We start from the raw sequence: 23,074 nt of genomic DNA on the forward strand, positions 1-23,074 counted from the left end.
ATGTGTTCAGTATAAATGTCTCTGGGCCACCTGATGGTGTCGGACACCGTGAGCTGTCTCATGAGCCGGATGTAGCGTCGACCGACCCCACGCACACTCGTTGTGAAGGTCTCACGAGCCTAAGGTTCCCACGATCAGGGCGTGTACCTGGACTTCGTAGCCCTGGGCTCTCTGCCAGCAGGGCATATAGTACACTGTGACAGAGCAGGAAGCAGGGCAGATTTGACCTGGGAATGCTGCAGGAGAGTTACATTGGGGATGGGGGACTTCCCTTGAAGGAAGCTACCTGAGCTGTAATCTGAGCCAGGAGCGGGGTTGGGAGAAGTGACACCTTCTGCCTGGGAGAGTGAACAAAGGAGAGGAGGAGCTGGGGGGAGGGAAAGAGCTGCTAGAGGCGTTTTGTTTTTCAGTCCTGGACTGGGGGGTGCAACATAGGGAACCCCAAGCTGGGGTCTAAGCTCCCTGAACCCCAGAAGGACCTGATTGAGGGGTTCTGGTTGTGCCTACACGCTCCGCTTGGGACTGTGTTCCTGTCATCTAATAAACCTTCTTTTTTACTGGCTGGCTGAGAGTCACAGCGAATCTCAGGGAGAGAGGTGCAGGGCCCTGACTTCCCCACACTCCGTGACATACACTTATAATGTTTGTGGACGATACCAAACTAGGAGGGGTTGTGAGGATAGGCTTAAAATTCAAAACACTCTGGACAAACTGGAGAAATGGTCTGAAGTCAATAGGATGAAATCCAATAAGGAGAAATGCAAAGTGCTCCACTTAGGAAGGAACAGTTATATACATACAAAATGGGAAATGACTGCCGAGGAAGGATACTGCAGAAAGGGATCTGGGGGGTCATAGTGGATCACAAGCTAGATATGAGTCAACAGCATAACACTATTGCAAAAAAGCAAACATCATTCTGGGCTGTATTAGCAGGAGTGTTGTAAGCAAGACATGAGAAGTAATTCTTCCTCTCTATCCTGCGCTGATTAGACCTCAGATGGAATATCATGTCCAGTTCTGGCCACTGTGTTTCAGGAATGATGTGGACAAACTGACGAGAGTCCAGAGAAGAGCAACAAAAATGATAAAAGGGCTAGAAAACATGAGCTATGAGGGAAGGTCAGGGCCACCCAGAAGATTCAGGGGGCCTGGGGCAAAGTAATTTTGGGGGCCCTTTCCATTAAAAGAAGTTGCAATACTATAGAATACTATATCCTGTGGGGCCCGGGGCCTCGGGCAAATTGTTCCACTTGCCCGCCCGCCCCCCCCCCGGACGGCCCTGGGGAAGGTTGAAAACATTGGATTTGTTTAGTCTGGAAAAGAGAAGACTGAGGGAACATAAGAGTTTTCTAGTACATTAAAGGTTGTTACAAGGAAGAGGGAGAAAAATTGTTCTTGTTAACCCCTGAGGACAGAGCCAGAAGAAATAGGCTTAAATTGCAGCGAGGGCAGTTTAGGTTGGACACAAGAAGTTTTTCCTAAACTGTCAGGATGGTGAAGCACTAGAATAAATTGCCCAGGGAGGTTGTGGAACTGCTATCACTGGAGATGTTTAACAGCAGATTGAACAAACACCTGTTGCACATGATCTGGATAGTTGTCAGGCCAGGAGTGCAGGGAACTGGACTAGACGACCTCTTGAGTCCCTGACAGTCCTATGACTTGGGGTTTGGCGTGTGCCTATTGCTAACCTGTACAGAGGCAGCGTTTGTGAGTCTCAGGGACTGACCCACAGCAGGCAGGGACAAGCTAAGGTGGGCGGTGGGGAGAGGCCTCAGGACCCTGGGTACTGTCTCACCATGCGTAGGAGACAGGGCAGCAAGGGGGAGCAGCAGCTGCAGGAAAGCCCAGCCCAGGAAGGACGAGTGGAGCCCAACACTTGGTACAGTCTCACTTTATTAGGATATCCTGTTTATACAGCTGAGAGCCGAGTGGCACTGGGCTCAGGGCATAGGGATAGCCAGGCAGCAGGCAGCAGTGCAGGGGCCACACCCCAGAGGCTCCTGCCCCTGGAGTCCAGGCAGCTCAGCAGTGCTCACAGCCTGCCTGTGCTACCTGGAGACTGTACGTGTGGTCGGGGCCTGGGGGCTGCTGGGACAGAGATGGTTTTATATCCCTGCCCCTACACGGCCCCAGGGTCTGTCAGGGCCTTCCTTGCTCCAGGGGGCGGGAGGGGCTCTGGGATCGATCCCTCTGTGCTGGCCTCCGCTGGCTGCATCACATAGTGCACCCAGGCCCAGACAGTGCAGAAAGCCCCCACTAGCCCCGTGATTGCCCCAGGTGCATGGGGCAGGCATAAGTCCTCTCGCCTGGCCCAGAGGTACCCGGAGCCCAAGGGCTAGTAACCCTGCTATAGAGTGAGAACCTCCTCAGCCAGCCCCTTGCTCCCTTCAGTGTCTAGCTGCCAAGGGGGCGGGAGAGGTCTGCCCAGCTCCAGGAATGCAGCCCACTGGCCCCAGGGACTGGGTGTGGAGGGGATGGCGAAGCTGTCTCTGGGCTGCCCAGCAGGGGGCACCAGCACTGCTTCGCAGGCCCAGGCAGGGCGAGCCTCACCCAGGTCTCTCCTGGTGCCGCTTGCTTGGCCAGGCCCCTGGGCAGGGGCAGCACAGATGCTGCTCCTGCAGGGGCGCCCCAGGAGAGGGCTGGGACGGGGAAAGGAGAGTCTGGACAGGCGCTGGTCTCACATCTAAACAGAGCTTTATTAACAGCAGCAGCCAGTCACATACAGAACAACAGGGACCCCGGGACCCAGCCCTCTGGCGCCCGAAGCAGGAGGGAACTGGGCTGCATGGAAGGAAAGGCAGGGCCATGACGCAGCCCCCATCAGATGCTCGTGGGAGGGGAACTGGGCAGATCCCTGCGCTCAGCCCCGGGCCAGCCACGCACAGCGCCTCAGGAAGCAGTCTCAAGGGGGCTGCACACCACGGAGCAGTGTGCACTCAGCCGAACACCAAACAGCACCACCACGGGTTCAGGGTCTCCAACATCTTCATGACCAACTGCAGGGAATGCAGGCAGGTGCTGCCAGGCCCGGGCGGAGCTGCGCTTGGGAGGCACCGCCCAGCATGCCAGATATCCATGGCCAGGTGCTAATGGAGCCTGCCTTTGAAGGTCTCTGGGGTCATCTCACTAAAGGCCTGATCTGCCTGCGTGAGGCAGCACTGCCACTAGAGTGCAGCGCGTGGGGCCAGAGAGCTCCCTGGGGACAGGGCGGTGGGGGGTTTCAATCCATTCACCACTGGGAGGCTAGGGACACAGCTGGCTAGTGACAGCCGAGGAGCACTGGTGGCCAGAGAGCTGCCCCTGGCTGCCAGGGAGCTGGGCACGTCCGTGGTGGAGGATGGGGGCTGCCAGAGGGCGGGAGCAGCATGCTTGGGACACAACGAGGCAGCGACATTCCCTGAAGCAAGACAGCAGCTCCTGACATGGTGCAGAGCAAAGCAATTTATACACCCCCACCCTGCCCCCTGTGCGCCCGACCCCACGCAGCACAGGCAGTGGCCGAAGGATGGAGAGTATCCCTCACCCCAGGATGGCCCAGGGCGAGTCCTTCCAAAACCATGAGCCCACTGCAGCTCAGCTGCCCCCAGCCCCACTGTCCTTCCCGAAGAGCTGGTGAGGTGACCATGGGTCAAAATAAACTAGAACACGAGAACCAACAACGAGATGCCATGAAAACACCATACCAAATGGCTATGGGGGAGCAGGGCTGGGGTGGGCGCAGTGACACAGTGAGCTGGGGCTGGCACAGGGACAGGAGGTTACCCTACTCTCCACAGCAGCGGACGTGCACGGGCTAGTCCTTGGCCCGGCCGATGATGGCCAGGATGTAGAGGAAGATCTGGATAATATCCGTGTAGAGGTTGAGGGCGGCGAAGACGTACTCCTCTGGGCTCAAGGCCAGCTGCTTGTTCCCCAGGAGCATCTGAGTGTCCACCGCTAGGAACTGCAAGGGGGAGGGGGGATGTCATCCAGGAGCAAGGTGCCAGCCCTGGCACCAGGCCTGCTGCAGCAGCACGCTTTCAGCATGGACCATGCCCAGGTACCCAGCTCCAGGCCTTGCCAGCAGCTCTGACGGGGAGAATGCAGCCTGCCACCCTGCACACCCAGGGCTCACAGCGCATGGCATGGCATGGCAGGAGGGATGGTCCGTGCCAGGCTGTGCCTCTTGCCCTCTGCACATGGGGGTGCTCTGGAAATGCTGCCAGGATGGAGGGCATGGACAGCGCCATGCTCAGGAGCAGAGCACTGGGGGTTGGGTGATCCAAGGGGAAGGGCTGTCCCTGGCCATCACTGACACCGCCCTGCCAAGCCCTCCCTCCATCTCTGAGCAGGATCTCCAACGCCCCTCCGACTCTAGATATGAGCACAGGTCCCAGAGCTGGCCCAGACAGGGCTCTCTGGCTTGTGAGTGAGAGCTGTAACTTGCCCCCTTCTCACCCACCAGCAGCAGCGGCCATCTCAAGAACAGGGGTGTTTATCCAGGCGTGATGACTGGTCCCACAGCTGCCACTGGGACCGGGTGTTGATGCCCACCCCCACCCCAGGCAGGGGGAGCCAGGTTCCAGCTGGGACTAGGCAGGAGCAGGAGGTGCCACGATGAGGGTCTGAAGCTACTGCCAGTTCTAGAGCGGTCCCCACCACACAGCTCCAGGCCTACCCTCCAGCAACGTGCTCACTCAGGGGCACAGGGATACGGTGGCCATAGCAAACCAGGATTTAAGGCCTGAGGGGCGCAGGGCCCATGACCCTGAGGGTTTGGTTTCTCAGCTGTGGTGAGGCAGCCACATCTCCAAGGGGGAGCGGTTCATCAGGCAGAGCCTGTCCCCTTGAGGCCCCGGCGAGCCCCTAGGCTGAGCGCCCTGGCTCCTGCCCACGCAGCTCCAGCCCAGGCCTTCCCCACTGGGCAGGGATCTGCAGGAGACAGTGTGGTGGCGCTGCCTCCACCCCCCAGGAGCGCCCTGCCCCAGCAGACACTCACACAGGTGAAGAGCAGGGCTCCCAGCGAGGCGTAGACGATGTCCAAGATGCGGTTCCGGATGAAGATACACAGGATGGAGAAGAGGATCAGCACCACCAGGCAGACGATCAGCACGCCCCGGCAGGAAGTGAAGTCATACTTGGTCTGCAGGAGAGGATGACGGGCCATCGGGGTGTCACACATGGGGTCTCCAGCCCCTGCCTTCATGGCTGGGCCTGCGCCTGGCCCCAGTACTGCTCTGCCTGCTGGAAGAGCTGAAAGGAGCCCTGGTGTGGGCCCAGGTCTTTCTGCTTTCCAGGCAGCTCCCCCAGGAGCCCAGACATGGGCCAGCTGCCCAGCCCCAGGCAAGGCTATGGCACAGCTGGGTCTGAGGGCGAATTCCCTGAGAACCAGCACAGGCAGCTCGCAGGCTGCATCTGGATTCTGCCAGCCCCATGGCGAGCTCCCAGGGACGCTGCCACTCCCACTAAGCACGATCCACACCCAAAGCAGCCTGAGCATGCGGAGACGTCAGCGGGCGGGCGCTGTACCTGCCCAAGGGCTCCAGAGCATCAACCCCTTAGCAGCATGAAGGCCCAGACGGTGCCAGGGAAGCTACTGCAGCAGGGACCGACTCCGATTGGCAGGTGTCTGGCTAAGGCTGAGATAGGAGGCACAACTGGGCAGTGACCCACAGGTGCTAGGCCCCAGGTAGAGAGAGCTAGCAATGTCCCCAGGAGGGGGCAGCCTGGGGCTTCTGACTCCCCACTCTCACAGTTGGAGAAGGCAGATGCCAGCCAATCCCTCATTCCCCAGACAGCCACAGTAAAGGGATCCCGCTGGGTGGCCCAGCAGCCAGCTCCCAGGAGACCTGGGGATCGAGTGCTGGCGGGGAGGGAGCCCAGCCCCTCTCACCTGAAGGGAGAAGAGGACAACGGTGAAGCAGACGACGGCTGTGATGCCCACGGCCATGATGACGGCATCCGTTTCATAGAAGCTGGCAATCATCCCCACCATGTAGGAGAGGCTGACAGTCAGGATGGACTGGAGAGAGGGGACATGCATTAGGGGGGATGGGCAAGTCAAGCAGAGCCAGGGCTGGGCAGGCATCTGGGTGAGGAGTGCCCCAGGCTGCTAGGGCAGCGGCCTGGGCACCACTGTCCAGCCCCGAGCTGCAAACCCTTAGCACCACAACAGCCTCATTCCCCTGGGGACCTTTTTGCAGCATGCACCGGGGAGCCCCAAGCTGGAAACCTACAACCCCAGGAGGGGCAGGGCCTGGAGAGTGCCCAGCTGGGGAGAACGGGGAACGAATGGTTTACAGCAGTGGTCCCCAACGTGGTGCCCGCGGGTGCCATGGAACCCCCAAAGCATTTACGTGCACCCGCCTAGTGTCCAGCAGGGGACCTGCCGGGGACAGAGAACTCATGCTGCGGGCATGGTGTTCTCTGTTCCTGGCAGGTGCAGGGCCTGCCTAGTTCCCAGCAGGGGAGACAAGCTGCAGCCCCACGCCTGCCAGGGACAGAGAACTCTGGGGCTGCAGGCACCGGTGTTCTAGGTCCCTGGCAGGTGTGGAGCCACGGCTTAAGCCGGAGAGAAGCCACGTCCCTGCACCTGCGGGGGACAGAGAACTCTGGGGCTGCAGGCGCTGGTGTTCTCGGTCCACGGCAGGTGCGGGGCCCACCTAGTGCCCAGCAGAGAAGAGAATCTGGGGCCCCGTGCCTGCTGTAGACAGAGTACACCAGGGCTGCGGGCACCAGTGTACTCTGTCCTCACGGCTTTTCTCTGGATTCGTATGTTATGTAATAGGAAATGTTTTTTTGGTATTATTTAATGTACAAATACAAAATAAGCCTTGAAAAATTGTTGGCACCCGCCACGCTCTTCTGAAAACGTCAATGTGCTACTGGTCACAAGAAGGTTGGGGACCACTGGTTTACAGCCTTTGCCGGAGGGAGTGGCCACCTGCTAAAAGCATAGCACACAGCCATCAGCCTTATAGGCTGGGCAGTGAGAAGGGGTCTCCACCCCTGCCCCATGTAGCCAGCTCCCGCCCAGCCAAAAGGGACGAGAAAGGATGACTAGCCCCATGTTCAGCTGGAAGCAAGTGTAATGAAATCTGGCGCTCCAGATCCACCAGGGACTGTGGCCATGGGGCTGTTACTAGCTCTGTACTCAGGACCTAGGGGCTGCACTTACGGTCCGTGCTGACTCAAGAGAGTGCCCCCTATGGGACTCCACCCCAGAGCCAGCAGCACAGTGCCTCCTAGTGCCTCCCTGGGCTCAATACCCCCTGCATCGCCCAGCCCCACCCCAGAAGGGCTGTCACAGCTCAGCACTCCTCGAAGGAGGCGCGAGACCATGGGGTGAGGGGTACAAGCACCCCACGTAAGCAGCTGGTCGAGAGAACTCCCTGGAGTGCTCAGCACACAGCAAAGCTGAGCCTGGCCATGCCGTGCAGGAAGGGGAGTCGTACGGGAATGAGGTCAGTTCTCACACTTCACCCCTGGCCAGGAGGGCTGGGGCAGCGTAGGGAACAGCACGGTGGATGAGAAGAGCAACTCCAGCCTGCCCCAGAGCAGAGGGCCCCTCCCAGCCCCAGACTGTCACCCCAAGCGAGGGGATTTCAGCGGTGGGGCTGCGAGAGCCGTGCTAGGCCTGCAAGCTGGCACTCACCAGGGCGACCAGGTTCCAGGGGTACTTGCGACGGAACTCCCCACAGCAGCTCAGCACGATCAGCGAGATGAAGAAGACGGCATAGGAGATGTAGTACATCCAGACGTTACGCCTCACAAAGCCCTTCATGCCCTTCACAAAGGTGAAGATGGCCACGAAGGCCAAAGTCACGCTCAGCTGGACGGTCAGCACCAGGAACACCTGGCGGAGCACAAGACATCGGTGAGGGCAGGTCCCCTCTCCCCTACTCTGCGGACTCTTCCCCTATGCAAAGAGGGGGCCACTCCCACCTCCTCAAGTGGGGATCACAGGCCCTTGGTCCCTGCCCCAGTGCACTGGGAGCCCCTCACCTTGCGGATGAAGGCCTGGCGGATACTCTTGTCATCCCAGTGGGTGATGGGGAAGTCCTGGTTGTCGTAGTATGAGGGCGGCCCGTCCTCATGGTAGTTACTGTGCAGCGGAGCTGGAGAAAAGGGGAGTAAGGCAGAAGCTGGTGCCCAGACCTTCAGCCCTCCACCCACCCCAGCACCCAGGAATAACTAGGGGTATGGCTACACTTGGAGCGCTCCCGTGGCAGCGCTTTGAAGTGCGAGTGTGGTCACGGCACCAGCGCTGGGAGAGAGCTCTCCCAGTGCTGCAGGTACTCCACCTGGGGCACTGTTTACATTGGTGCTTTGCAGCGCTGTAACTTGCTGCGCTCAGAGGGGTGTTTTTTTACACCCCTGAGCGAGAAAGTTGCAGCGCTGTAAAGCGCCAGTGTAGCCAAGGCCTAAGCTCTGGGGGAGTGGGCCCCGGGCCAGATGGGTGCTGGGCTCTACCGCACACACTGCAGCACTTTGTTCCACATCTCCAGCCCCAACCCTGAGGAGATCACGGCCTGGCTATGCCCCAGAAGCGGCAGCTCACCAACTCTGGTGGCCATGGTGCTAGGTCTCCAGGGCACACGGACAGGGCTCATTCCATCTTGCGGTGCCAGTGCCACACAGGGAAAGAAGAATAGCAGGTGAGAGGGGTCAGGCAGGGCTAGGTGCGGTGTGCAGAGCAGACTAGGAGCATGGTCATGCCTGCTACGCTGACACTTGGACACCCTTCCTGCTCGGACTCTGCCACGGCCCACCTGAGGGCACCAGTGTAGGGAGGCAGGAGCCTACACCCTGTGCCTCTCAGAGGGCTGGAGGAAGCCTGGGGCTGCCCCCCATGCCCAGCCTGTCTTCCCCACCAGTTGGGAAGCTGGCTGCAGCTGGAGGGGCGGGGGTGGAGAGGAAGGAGAGGGGAGGGGAGGAGCAGCCATAGGTGCAGCTCAGCCACAGGGAGGAATTGCAGGCAGCTAAGAGGTGTGTCACTGCAGGGAGCTTGGCATTTCCTCCAGAGTGGGAGATCTCAGCGTGAAGGTGAGAGTCTGCCAGACCCCACCCTGCCCCCCTCCCCGATGGTGGAGGGCCAGCAGGAAACAGGGCCCTGGCTCGTGGCTAGGCCTCACCTGCCCCAGGGAGGGGAGGCTGCAGGAGTCTCCTCTTCTCTCCCTAGGGTGCGAGAGGGCTGCAAGCAAAGGACTCCCCCTTCTTCTCCAGAGGAAGCAGCTGCTGCTGTCCCCAGGGCAGAGAAGCCCTCAGGGCTGCAGCAGCAGGGAGTGAGCAGGCAGAGCGCAGAGAGCACTGAGCCCCAGAGATTCCTGTGACCTTGGCCAAGCCACACCACTCGCCCAGCCCACCACTCACTCAGACCCCTGGGCCCTGTGCAGGATGGAGGGGCCCAGAGAGCTCAGACTGGGAGTGTTACCCACTGCCCCACCATGCCCAGGAGTCACAGGGCCACGACAGATCTCATTGCAAAGTGGGGTCTAGGGACCAGTTTACACAGACACTGCATCAGGTTAACTGGCTTCCCTGTCTCCTCTAGGTCTGGATCCTGGCTTATTCTCACAGCACCAGCCCATGTGCTGTGAAAACTTTGTGAAAACTCACGGAAGGACAGTGAAGAAATTTGGCAGCATGCGACCTCCAGAAGAAGAAAGAGGAGCATCCATGTACCAGCAATGGAGATACAGGTGAGCAACTGTTTTCATGTTCTCTCCACAGTACTAATATAAAGAGTGGACTAGATGATACATCTGAGGGAAGGAGCAGAAGGAGACTCCACCGATTGGAAGGCACGAGATGCGCTGTCCTAGGGATGGGGGTTCCATGACCACCGCTCCCAAGAGAAGGCGGCGGGTGGTGGCGGTCAGGGACTCCCTCCTCAAGGGAACTGAATCATCTATCTGCCACCTCAACCAGGAAAACAGGGAAGTCTGTTGCTTGCCAGGAGCTAGGATTCACGATGTGACGGAGAGGCTGCCGAGGCTCATCAAGCCCTCAGATCGCTGCCCCTTCCTGCTTCTCCACGTGGACACCAATGATACTGCCAAGAATGACCTTGAGCGGATCACTGCAGACTACGTGGCTCTGGGAAGAAGGATAAAGGAGTTTGAGGCGCAAGTGGTGTTCTCGCCCATCCTCCCTGTGCAGGGAAAAGGCCTGGGTAGAGACTGTGGAATCGTGGAAGTCAATGAATGGCTACGCAGGTGGTGTCGGAGAGAAGGCTTTGGATTCTTCGACCATGGGATGGTGTTCCAAGCAGGAGGAGTGCTAGGCAGAGACGGGCTCCACCTAACGAAGAGAGGGAAGAGCATCTTCACAAGCAGGCTGGCTAACCTAGTGAGGAGGGCTTTAAACTAGGTTCACAGGGGGAAAGAGACCAAAGCCCTGAGGGAAGTGGGGAAATGGGATACCGCGAGGAAGCACGAGCAGCGGAGTGCAAGAGGGGAGACTCCTGTCTCAGACTGAGAAAGCGGGACAATCAGCGAGTTATCTTAAGTGCCTATACACAAATGCAAGAAGCATGGGAAACAAGCAGGGAGAACTGGAAGTCCTGGCACAGTCGAGGAACTATGATGTGATTGGAACAACAGAGACTTGGTGGGATAACTCACATGACTGGAGCACTGTCATGGATGGATATAAACTGTTCAGGAAGGACAGGCAGGGCAGAAAAGGTTGGGGAGTTGCATTGTATGTAGGAGAGCGGTATGACTGCTCAGAGCTCCGGTATGAAACTGCAGAAAAACCTGAGAGTTTCTGGATTAAGTTTAGAAGTGTGAGCAACAAAGGTGATGTGGTGGTGGGAGTCTGTTATAAACCAGGGGGATGAGGCTCTCTTCTGGCAACTAACAGAAGTTACTAGATCACAGTTCTCTGGTTCTCATGGGAGACTTCAAATCACTGATACCTGCTGGGAGAGCAATACAGCAGTGCACAGACAATCCAGGAAGTTTTTGGAAAGTGTAGGGGACAATCTCCTGGTGCAAGTGCTGGAGGAACCAACTAGGGGCAGAGTTCTTCTTGACCTGCTGTCCACAAACAGGGAAGAATTAGTAGGAGAAGCAAAAGTGGATGAGAACCTGGGAGGCAGTGACCATGAGATGGTCGAGTTCAGGATCCTGACACAAAGGAAGGAGAGCAGCAGAATACAGACCCTGGACTTCAGAAAAGCAGACTTTCACTCCCTCAGGGAACTGATGGGCAGAACTCCCTGAGAGAATAACATGAGGGGGAAAGGAGTCCAGGAGAGCTGGCTGTATTTTAAAGAATCCTTACTGAGGCTGCAGGAACAAACCATCCCGATGCGTAGAAAGAATAGTTAATATGGCAGGCGACCAGCTTGGCTTAACAGTGAAATCCTTGCTGATCTTAAACACAAAAAAGAAGCGTACAAGAAGTGGAAGATTGGACAAATGACCAGGGAGGAGTATAAAAATATTGCTCAGGCATGCAGGAGTGAAATCAGGAAGGCCAAATCACACTTGGAGTTGCAGCTAGCAAGAGATGTTCAGAGTAACAAGAAGGGTTTCTTCAGGTATGTCAGCAACAAGAAGAAAGTCAAGGAAAGTGTGGGTCCCTTACTGAATGAGGGAGGCAACCTAGTGACACAGGATGTGGAAGAAGCTAATGTACTCAATGATTTTTTGCCTCTGTCTTCACAAACAAGATCAGCTCCCAGACTACTGCACTGGGCAGCACAGCATAGGGAGGAGCTGACACACCCTCTGTGGAGAAAGAAGTGATTTGGGACTATTTAGAAAAGCTGGACGAGCACAAGTCCATGGGGCTGGATGCGCTGCATCTGAGGGTGCTAAAAGAGTTGGCGGATGTGATTGCAGAGCCATTGGCCATTATCTTTGAAAACTCATGGCAATCAGGGGAGGTTCCAGATGACTGGGAAAAGGCTACTCTAGTGCCCATGTTTAAAAAAAAAAAAAAAAAAAAAAAAAAGAGAAGGAGGAGAATCCAGGGAACTACAGGCCAGTCAGTCTCACCTCAGTCCCTGGAAAAATGATGGAGGAGGTCCTCAACGAATCAATTCTGAAGCGCTTAAGAGGAGAGGAACGTGATCAAAACAGTCAGCATGGATTCACCAAGGGAACATCATGCCTGACTAACCTAATTGCTTTCTACGAGGAGATAACTGGGTCTGTGGATGAGGGGAAAGCAGTGGATATGTTATCCTTTGACTTTAGCAAAGCTTTTGATACGGTCTCCCACAGTATTCTTGCTGGCAAGTGAAAGAGTATGGGCTGGATGAATGGACTATAAGGTGGATAGTAAGCAGGGTAGATTGTTGGGCTCAACAGGTAGTGATCTACCGCTCGATGTCTAGTTGGCAGCCAGTAATCAAGCAGAGTGCCTCAAGGGTTGGTCCTGGGGCTGGTTTTGTTCAATATCTTCATTAATGATCTGGAGGATGATGTGGATTGCACCCTCAGCAAGTTTGCAGATGACACTAAACTGGGAGGAGTGGTAGATATGCTGGAAGGTAGGGATAGGATACAGAGGGACCTAGACAAATTAGAGGACTGGGCCAAAAGAAACCTGATGAGGTTCAACAAGGACAAGTGCAGAGTCCTGCACTTAGGACAGAAGAATCCCATTCACTGCTACAGACTAGGGACCGAGTGGCTAGGCAGCAGTTCTGCAGAAAAGGACCAAGAGGTTATATTGGACGAGAAGCTGGATGTGAGTCAGCAGTGTGCCCTTGTTGCCAAGAAGTCTAACAGCATTTTGGGCTGTATAAGTAGGGGCATTGCCAGCAGATCGAGGGACATGATCATTCCCCTCTATTCAGCACTGGTGAGGCCTCATCTGGAGTAGTGTGTCCAGTTTTGGGCTCCACACTACAAGAAGGATGTGGAAAAATTGGAAAAAGTCCAGTGGAGGGCAACAAAAATGATTAGGGGGCTGGAGCACATAACTTTTGAGGAGAGGCTGAGGGAACTGGGATTGTTTAAGTCCGCAGAAGAGAAGAGTGAGGGGGGATTTGATAGCTGCTTTCAACTACCTGAAAGTGGGTTCCAAAGAGGATAGATCTATACTTCTCAGTGGTAACAGATGACAGAACAAAGAGTAATAGTCTCAAGTTCCAGTAGAGGAGGTTTAGGTTGGATATTAGGAAACACTATTTCACTAGGAGGGTGGTGAAGCATTGGAATGGGTTCCCTAGGGAGGTGGTGGAATCTCCTTCTTCAGGAGTTTTTAAGGTCAGGCTTGACAAAGCCCTGGCTGGGATGATTTCATTGGGTTTGGTCCTGCTTTGAGCAGGGGGTTGGACTAGAGACCTCCTGAGGTCCCTTCCAACCCTGAGATTCTAGGATTCTATGGCCAGAGCCCACCACATAACCCAGATCCCCTCACTTGGCCCCCCAGGGATGGGGCTGGCTCTGCCTCTGCATCTTTCACCCCATTTCCTGGCAGCTCACCCCACCTTTGAGGCCCAGCTGCAGAGTGGACACAGGTATTATCTTTAGGGTGACAGTAGGTGCAGCGCAGATGTGGAGGGAAGAGCTGAGAGCCCCAGGAGGAGTCTGGGAGCTCTGCATGGTAGCAGGTCAGAAGGCACCACCAGCTGCAGCAGACTTTGGAGAGAGGCCTCCAACTGGACTGGCAGCACCTGCTGTGACTCCAGGCAGGCAGAACGCAGCCTGAGTGCTGGGAGGATTCGAGTCTCGCTCAGCTCTAGAGGGGGATGGGGCAGCTCTCCCAAGCATGCCCTCCCCACTGCCCCTGCCCTGCCTCCCATGGAAGCAGCAATGTCACTTACAGCCTTGATCCTCTGAGACTATGGGCTGTGGCTGGGCATATGGCGGCTGCATATACGGCCCTGATGGATACGGCCCCTGAGGATACGCGCCTGCCGGTGGATATGGCCCCTGAGCATATGGGGCTGGTGGGTACGGCCCAGGCCCTTGAGGGTACGGGCCCTGCGGAAAGCCCGGCTGGTTGTAAGGTCCTGGCTGGAACTGGGGCTGTGGATAGGGTGCTGCCGGGTAGGGGGGCTGTGCGTAGGCTGGCGGGGCAGCAGGCTGCTGCCCAGGGAAGGCAGGGCTTGGACTGGGGAAGCCATCGCCCGACACCAGGAAGCTCTTCTCGTGGGACATGTTCCCAGGCGCTCACTGCCACTTCAGTGCTGAGGAGAAAACACACAGAGGGGGCGTTAAAGGCCTTGCTCCTGAGTCCCCCCACTGGCAGCCAGTCGCAGCCCGAGGGGCCCCCCAAAGCCCAGCCTGCCAGGCAGCTCCCTGGACCCATCCTTCGCAGAGCTGACAGGACTGGAAGCCCCTCCCCATGGCTGCCCCACAGCTGCTGCCACCCTCTCCTACCCCTGCCTCCCCGTCCCCCCCAGCCTCACTCAGGGGGCCCACATCACCCGCCCGTGAGGGGGGCCCTGCTGGCAGCAGAATCTCTGCTAGGAGCAGGCTGACCCAGTTCCTGCAGCTCCGTTGCCACGGTAACCAGGGCCTAGCGCCAGCTTCCCCTCCTGAGCTCCGGCTGGATCGGGCCTGGCTGGAGACGGGTGCGGGGCAGCGGCAGGGCCGGCATCTGCCCTGTGGAGCCCGGGGGGAGCTGGGGAGACTCCCCTAGAGCCCAGCCCAGCCCCTATTTCCAACTGGGGCACCACTGCTCAGTCTCCCTCCGGGCCTGCCCTGGCCCCCAGCCACTCTGACTCCTGCTCCGCTGCCTCCGAGGCCCCCTTGCTCCCACCCAGGCCCAGCCCTGGCACCTGCCAGCTCGGCGGGAGAGGGGGCGCCTGGCGAGGGGCACTGGGGCCAGAGGGTCTGGGGAGGGCCTTTCATTCAGCCGCCATGCGCGAGCTGTTCCTCCCTGCTCCCCACAGGGCTCTCAGTTCCACGCTCCTGGCAGCCCCCTTCCCTCCTGGCTGCACAGCGAACTCCGAGGGCGCACAGAGGGAACAGCAGCCGGGACTGGGCAGGGGAGGCCAGGTGCTGGAGCCGGGCTGGCCCAGCCCTACAGAGGAGCCTCCAGCAAGGAGCAAGACGGAGCTGCTGACGCCTGGCAAGCCAAATGGAAGGCCCTACTGGGCCAGATCTGGCTGTCAGGGGGCTGCCTTGGGGCTAGGATGACCAGATAGTGTGAAAAATCGGGATGGGGTCAGGGGCTAAACAGGCACCTATATAAGACAAAGCCCTGAAGTATCACAACTGCTAGTATAAAAATCAGGACATCCGGTCACACTACTCAGGGTGCCCTGTGACTGCACTGCCCAGAAGGAGAGCGGGGCTTGGGGGGTTTCTGAGACCCAGTCGAACTCCACGTGTGTCTACACAGCTGTTTTCCAAGCGCAAGCCCAAGCCGGGCTTGGGCAGGGAGGCTGCTGTACAGGCTGTGCAGAGGTACCTGAAGCACCTTGGGCAGCCACAGCTCAGGATGGGCAGGAAGGGCCCCAGGCACAGACTTCTCCGCAAGGAAGCCCTGAGCACTCAGCACACACCAGGACATCATCTTTGGGCTAGCCCTGGCCAGAGACCCCAGCCTACATGAAAGAGTCAGAGCAAGAGGGCAGCTGGGCAGGGCGGCTGACCACCCTCCCCAGGGAAGGGCTGGGCCTGGCCCGCTGCAGGAAAGTTCCTTCAGCCCTCCCCAGCAGCTGGGTCTGCTCTGGCTTGTTTGTTTGACTTCAGAGGATGAGTCCCAGAGTGTGAGTGTGGGAGTTCACAGCTCCCCACCAGAGGGGCAGAAGTGCTGCCTCAAACAGAGAGCATCCCCTATGCCCAGCCCAGGGCTGTTACGCAGGCCTCCTTCACTCAACAGCTGGCAATGACCTGCCTGTTTTCCAGTCACTTAGTGAATCTCCCCAGGCTTTTCCAGGGAGACATACCCCCTATTCACCCCCCACAAGGCTCCCCTCCACCCACCCATCCACAGAACTTCCCCTCTGCCCATATCCCTGCTCCTGGACCACCACCACCCCCCACCGCAGGGACCCCAGCTGCCCCTCTGGTCACCACAGGGCTCCCCCCGTGCCCCAGACCACTCTGCCCAGCACACAGAAGCAAAGGACAAGCCCATTTTTCTTCTTTCCAGTAGTGGCGACTACAGCCCAACAGTGCCGGCTGCACCGCGTACCAAGGCACCCATGGGGTTAACGGAGAGGGCAGAAGCAGGCTACTCCTTTTTTACACAGCATTATATCAGCATTCCCATGTCCCCTGTTTGGGTTTCACGTAGGCTCCTGCCATGACAGGTTGGCACACAGTGAAACAGAAGGGGTGCCACAATGCCAGCAGGCCTGGGAGCCAAAGCCATAGTACACCCCACCCAGAACACCAGTGGTCAGCACCATCTCCAGGGCTCCCTCCCTGCCTCTGCTGCACAGGGCTGACCACAGAGTGCTGGCTGTGTCCAGGGGCTGGCAGGCAGAGCTCTCCAGGTTGGAGCTGCTGTGCCAGGAGCAGGAGGGACCTGGTATTGCCCAGCCCCCAGCAAGGCAACGCCCCTTCTTGTAAACACCAGGGCTCATTTCTCAGGCAGCAGCAGCAGGAGCTGGGCCTGCTGCTACAGGGATTATGGGAAATCCCATCTAATTTCCAGCATCAGCTGGCCCCACTCACGTGACACGGTGCTGGGCTGGCACTCGCACTGCAGGGCGTCCAACTTTCTCCTGCAAGTAATTTACAAACACAGCTGCACCCTCGGCCAGAAGGGCTGAAACCCCACAGCGCAGCGTCCACCTTGGCACCACCCAGGGGATTTAACGTCTTCACTGAAACCCAGCCAGTGTCAGCCACGCAGCTAGGCACCCAGAGCTCCCAGACACCCAGCACAGCCCCTGCATACCACACACCCCTCCTCAGGGCACAGCAGCTCCCAGGAATGCCCACACACACATGCACACACCCAGAGTGGGTGCTTCCTTCGGTCCTGGCGAGAGACACAAGCCCCTGTTTATCCCCAGGTGCAGTACAGCTGCAGTGCCAGCTTCCCATCGGGCAATACTCCTCCTTGGGCTGGGGCCACCCTTAGGAGTGGGAAGGGGCTGTGACAAAGTGGGAATATTTGGTAATATTTTTATGAGGTCCATTTGTGCCCCAGTTTCCCCCAGCTTCTGCACTGTTGCCCGCTGCGCGCTCCCCAGGCAGGCTGAGACACACAGGTGGGTGGTGCCCAACTTTCCAGACCGTAGCCCCATATCAATGGAGTAGCTGAGAAGACAATGGCAAAGCCAGTTGCCTGGACATTGACACCTAGCATCCAGGGACCCAGAGGGATGTGGACTTTCCTGCCTCTCCTTGGGGAAGACTTACAGTCTTACCCCCATGGGTCTCAGGCTGGAGAAAGTGCTGGCTGCTGGAAGGAGCCAGGGCTCTCACCTAGTGCCTGACTAAGGTGGTCAGATGGACAGCCAGAGCTGGAACCATGGGGGTCACTACAGCTCGGCTGGGCTCTGGGTCAACCAGATGAGATGATGCTCTAGGCTCCCCTCAGGCCGGCCTGTGCTGCGTGCGAGGTACAGAACCAGCTCTTTCGCAGCACAGCATGTGTGTCACTGCCCACACAGCGCAAGACGCACTGGCCCCTTGGAGGGACGAGCCTCCCTCAGGCTATGTCAGTGGGATAAGCAGAGCGGAGCGAGGGGCTGCAGGCCCAGTTCAAGGAGGGGGTGAGGCTGGGTGGCTACCCCAAGGCAGAGTGAGACCCCTTGGGGGTCAGGCCCACTGCAGGGTTCGCCCTAGAGACACTGTTCCAAAGCTGGGGCCAGGTACTGCGCCTGTGAGTCCAAGACCGGGTGCCTATTTGCCCTCAGTCTCTCTGCTCAGACTCACCTTAACCAATCCTACTGCTGAGCAGGTGTCTGGAGACCTCAATTCCTCCCCCTCGCAATCCTCCCAGATGCCCTTCTCAGACTGGGCATTCAGAAACACTCCATGCCAACCTGGGCCTGAGCCTGCACCAGGCCAACTGCCCACTGCTCATAATAATAGGAGAAATACCAATCTCCTAGAACTGGAAGGGACCCCGAAGGGTCATCGAGTCCAGCTCCCTGCCTTCACTAGCAGGACCAAGTATTGATTTTTGCCCCAGATCCCTAAATGGCCCCCTCAAGGATTGAACTCACAACTCTGGGTTTAGCAGGCCAGTGTTCAAATCACTGAGCTATCCCTCCCCCAAAAGAACAACAACTTCCTCCGTAGTTGGCAGGATTTGAACCTGCGCAGGGAGACCCCAATGCTAAAAGCCAGCCAGGCCTGCAGCATCACAGCACAGAGGAGGACAGCGGGGCGGGGCCCCTTCTGCCTGCCCCACCAGCAAAGCCCACTGCACAGCTGCCCCAAACTTCCCTCCCCTCCCCCAGGGGTATGCTGGGTAGCACTGCACACATTGGCACCTCCCATGCATTCATATCAGCAACAAGATGCAGTGCAGACGGCAAAGGCAGCTCAGGCCCAGGGCCAGCAACGTGGTGCCCCTGCCTGCCCCACTCTTTCAGGGGCTGAACAGCTGGCAAGGAGCCCCAGTGAAGAGGCTCCCTCCTCTCCCAGGCAGCATGGCACCGAGAAGCAGCCTAGACAAGTACCAGGCTATGCCCATTTAGAGGGCAATTTAACCTGCTCTCACACTGCCTGTGTGGGCCCTGCACTAGCTGCACCTTCCAGGCAGAGCCTCGGTCAACGTACAGCAGGAGTCAGATGGAAAGGGCAGCCGCCCCAGCTCTATTCTAATGCTGTTACATAAAGGGCTGGTGTTTCCCTCAGCGAGTCCTGCCAGTCACAGGACTCTGAACAAGTCACAAGGATCCAGAGGAGGAGGAGGAGCAGAGAGATGAGAGACCAGGACCGCTCAGAAAGAGGTGGGACCCCAGTGCACCTAGCACCATCACTGTGTGGGGCCAGAGGGACAGACTAAGGGTCCAGAGAAGGCCCCCAGTCTAGTCACCCCACCGTGTAACATGACAGTGGGGCACTCAGAGCTCTGTCCCTGGAGACCTGAAGAGCCACAGCCTCCCTCACTCAGAAGAGCTGGAGGACAGGTCCACCAATGGAAAGTAGCCACGCTGGTCAGGGACTCAGCCCCCTTCGCTAGGGGTCCCCAATTGCCAGAACCGGGGACCAGATGACAGGGTGGATCACTCAAGGATTGCCCTGTTCTATCCATGTCCTGATGCTTTAGCACTGGCAAAGGACAGGATCTATATGTTCTGGAGCTCCTGCCCTCCCCAGCTTTGGGACACCACAAGGCCTGTTTGCTACCTGCAGCTGACTGTGGGGCAGCAGTGGGTTTTGCAGGGATCAGGAGATGGCTGGGTTCCTGGCATGGCGCCAAAAGGCACATTCTGGCCACTCTGCTACAGCGAAACAAATGACCAGGATCTAGGCACATTAGCACCTTGCAGCGACCTAACGGACTGTGCTGTGGCCCTGAGCCACCTAACACCAGTGTCCCCTGTGCAGGTGGATGACCAAGAACCCTCTATAGCATCAATCACAGCAGCAGCTGCACTGCATGAGCAGCACTGCATGAGCAGCACTGCACTGCAATATTCCAGGAGTTCTCGGCCCTCATGCTTCAGGCTACAAGCTGCTCACCAGCTTGAGAGGAGTGGGGCTGGGGGATCCTCCCCCTGGCTAGGACATCGTCAGGCAGAGATTTACAGCCCATCCAAGGCACTTCGAGCACCTTCCACCCCCACCCCCCAACCACACACACAGTTATGAGCATTTTCCTGCCAGACCCGGGACCCCAGACTGACTAGGAGATCTGCTACCGGACAGCCAAGGCAGGCAATTCCAGATATGATGGGCCCCTGGTGTGGCCGGCTACCTCCTCCCTCTGACCCGTTGACAGGCTCCCTGGCACCAGGAATCTACGCATTACTCAGCCAGCAAGAATGCAGAGACTGGTATGGAGGAGGACCCGGGGTGGAGTGGGGGGGTCTGAGCTGAGAATCTCCAAGACATGGAGATGCAATCCCCAGCTGGTGAAAGGAAGGGGGAGGGACAGCAGGTACAGGAACAAGACCCCAAAACAATCCAGGACAGAAACAAGGCCTCCTGTCCTAAGTCACTTGCTCCATGCCTCACCCCTACAGGGCATGTGAGGTCTAAATCCAAACCAGATACCCTCCCCAGCATGGGTGTCTCAGATACATACGGCCCTGGGTGGCGTCGGTGCCTGCCAATGCCACAGCAAGCAGAGTCCGTGTGCAGGCCTGGTGGTCCTGGCGCTGTGCTGAGAGGAAGGCCCAGATCAGGCTATTATCTTCTCAGCCACCCGAGCAGAGTGGAGTGGGGCAGGGGGGTCTCCTCCCCAGAGCAGAGCCCGATTCCTGAGCAGGGTGGCTGCACAACCTGCTGAGTCACAGGCTGAAATGCCAGGCAGAGTCCAGAGCACAGCAGTTTCCTTCTCAGCAGCCTCCAGCCCTGCCTGGAAAATACCCTTCTCTCAGCTGCAATAAATAAACCTGCTCCATCGAGGGGGTGGGAGAGAAACAGCTTCAGCTGTCAGGCAGCGACACAGCTAGCAGCAGCAGGTCTAACACAGCTGCTCTCCACCAAAGAAGCCCCCTCACGCGCAGCCTCCTCACTCTAATCCTGCTGGGTCCTTCGCTATCTTAATCCCACGCCTGTGACAGCGCCACACACAGCGCCAGGCCCCCGCAGGAGGAGCGAACTGGACAAAGCTACAGCCATCACAACTCCGAGTCAGAGATGGATGCCAAAACCTGCCCCCTTCTCCTAGCTTCAGCAGCCAAGCACTTCTCCCCAGCTGCAAAGACAGCACTAAGGGATGACCCCAGGAGCCCCAGGGAATTGCTGGCAGTCACACCCATTGCTGCTGCGCTGCCTGCCAGGGTGTGCAGACAGGAGAGCATCACACACTGCAGCAGAGGGCTGGGAACAGGCAGGAGAGAGGAATGCAGCACAGGTACCTATGGACACAGCCACAAATCCGCCCAGGAAGCACTGAAGCCTGGGGATCTACAAACAAGTACGGCTGGAAGAAAATCATGGCCTGCAATTCTGTTGCGGAAACTGCAACTGTTAACACCATAACTTTCTGCAGCTCGTGGCCCCTGCACCAGGTCACACCAAATCTGGCCCAGCCACCTCCCGTCACGTCGGCCTTTGAGAGCCAAGCAGGACACAGGGCATCTCCTCTGTCCTGCTGCCCTGCCTTGAATCGCCACTTCAACAAACTGCAACAGCACATTGGGAACCAGGAATCCCAACGTTCTGACAGGCTGAACATCCCGAGACCGGCAGGAATACCAGCTTCCAGCACCTGGGCTTGGCATGCTGAGGGGACAGGGAGGATTACGCAGCTCCAAGAAAAGCACCTTGCTCGCAGCTGACGCCACCCTGCTTGATTTGCAGCCCAAAGGCTGCGGGCTTGGGCTAGTGCCCGAAGCAGGACCCCAAACCAAAGGGAAAGGGGCTGGCAGTCCCTGCTTGGCTGGACCAGAGCACCAGGAAGCCAGCAGCACAAGGAGGAAGCGGGGTGACAGCAGGGCCTGGGAGTGCCTTATGGGGCTGCAGTTAGCAAGAGGTGGTTAATCCCATCACGGGACAGGAGGAGGCGGCTGTCCCCACCACGGGGGATACTAAGCCCCCACAGCACCATTTCCTGGCCAGGCTTTGCAGGAAGTGCCAATAAGCAGCTTTGCTCTAACTCTGTAATTCCACAACGCAGCCTATTTATGGCGTCTGAAATCCTAATCCTGTCACCTTAGCGAGGCGCTGTGAGTCCTGGGGGCACTGAACCCCTATGGACATCCTGAGGGGACTCCCCATCCCCAGGGTCAGCACTAGACACCCCTGCCCCCCCCCCACCCCCTGCAGCAAGGCCTGCTCCTCCCACAGCCAGCGAGGAGAGCTTGTACCACAGCCCAGGGATTCGCTGGGCCAGATGCTGACACTAGATTAGACTCCCTGTACCCAGCCCCATGTGGGGTGCAAGCTGTGGTCTTGATTCAGCTGCAGCACAGGGGGCTGCCCTGGCCTTAGCACCGCAGGCCCTGGGAAACTGCTCGAGGCTTCCTCTGTGGACCTGCTCTGGCTGGCCAGTGGACCAGAATCAGAGGCTGCTCAGTACCCACTCACTGCTGAAGGGAGAGGGCTCCCCATCACCTCCTTGGGGGCTGGGGAGGGCAGCCTCCAGTACCTGCACCCTTCCCCAGCCTGGGGGTTTCAGATCATTCCCCCCTCCATCCCCAATAGCTCCAGCACCTCCTCCTCTGAGACGCCCCGAGCTGCAGCAGAGCCATTTCAAGGCCAGGAGGGACCATTATAGCCTAGTGCCCTCTTGTGTGACTTGGATCAGTCTCAGCCAGCCCGTAACCCCTGGCTGAGCTACAACAGAGCACTTGGAAAGATCCAGTCTGGGTTTACAGGCTCCACGCAGGGGCCCGGGGAGGAGCTCCAATGGCTAATCACCATTGCCAACATCTGCCCCTTGGGGTCTCGGCTCAGCTCCCAGCCCTGGAGCGTCTGCTACCTGCACCTCACTAGCCTGGTGCCTTGCCCGTTCCATGCTGCTGCCATCTGGGGAGATCCCGAGGCCAGAGGGGAACACGGATCGAGGCTGGGCTCCTGGGTAACAAGCCAGAGAACTGCCCCAGAGCAGCTCGAAGCTTTGAAAGCAGCGTGCTGGTCTCCAGACTCAGACACACTGACCTGGGTGAGGGGTTACTCCCAGCCACAAAGGGTGGGACCCACTGTCCTCTAGCAGCTGATGCCTTGGCCCCTCCCCTGCCCCATCCCAGGCCGCAGCTGAGTCTGGCCTGCCCTAGCAGGGCATGGCCCAGGGTGAGGAGGGCAGAAGAGCAGCTTGGGCAACCCATGCCAATGCTGAGCAGGAGACCTGTGTTGTGCATCTAGCTCAGAGTCAGAGAGGGTCTAGCTCGGGGTGGATTTGATTTAAATCACTAGGCAGGACGATGCGATTCAATCCTGGATTTCTACATAAAAGCGCATACGTGTTCTTCCCAATTCAGAGATAGAGGAGACCCAGACTGGGTCTCTGTTACAGCCTGCTGCCAGGATAGGTTTTCCCTTCTAGTGAGAGAACGGTCTGGTGGATCTCAAATCAACCACGCCTACACTCAGAA

The 23,074-nt window shown here is 58.0% G+C and overlaps 1 protein-coding gene across 3 annotated transcripts in view; it reads right to left on the reverse strand.

The window, feature by feature from the left end:
* Positions 1-2,683: 2,683 nt before the first annotated feature.
* Positions 2,684-23,074, reverse strand: part of GRINA (glutamate ionotropic receptor NMDA type subunit associated protein 1) — a 29,206-nt gene continuing 8,815 nt past the window's right edge. The window contains exons 1-7 of one of the 3 annotated variants that reach the window (XM_050939453.1): positions 20,119-20,513; positions 13,772-14,137; positions 7,990-8,102; positions 7,640-7,840; positions 5,879-6,007; positions 4,985-5,128; positions 2,684-3,949 (exon numbers count right to left, since the gene is read on the reverse strand). In XM_050939453.1, coding sequence (XP_050795410.1) covers positions 3,800-3,949; positions 4,985-5,128; positions 5,879-6,007; positions 7,640-7,840; positions 7,990-8,102; positions 13,772-14,108 — 1,074 coding nt within the window. In that variant the 5' untranslated portion in view covers positions 14,109-14,137; positions 20,119-20,513 and the 3' untranslated portion in view covers positions 2,684-3,799. Of the gene's footprint in view, positions 3,950-4,984; positions 5,129-5,878; positions 6,008-7,639; positions 7,841-7,989; positions 8,103-13,771; positions 14,138-15,366; positions 15,496-20,118; positions 20,514-23,074 lie in introns of those variants that run through there. The other 2 variants (XM_050939455.1, XM_050939454.1) reach the window with 2 other exon arrangements.

This window comes from Gopherus flavomarginatus, chromosome 2 (genome assembly GCF_025201925.1).
Source record: "Gopherus flavomarginatus isolate rGopFla2 chromosome 2, rGopFla2.mat.asm, whole genome shotgun sequence".
Classification (NCBI taxonomy): domain Eukaryota; kingdom Metazoa; phylum Chordata; order Testudines; family Testudinidae; genus Gopherus; species Gopherus flavomarginatus.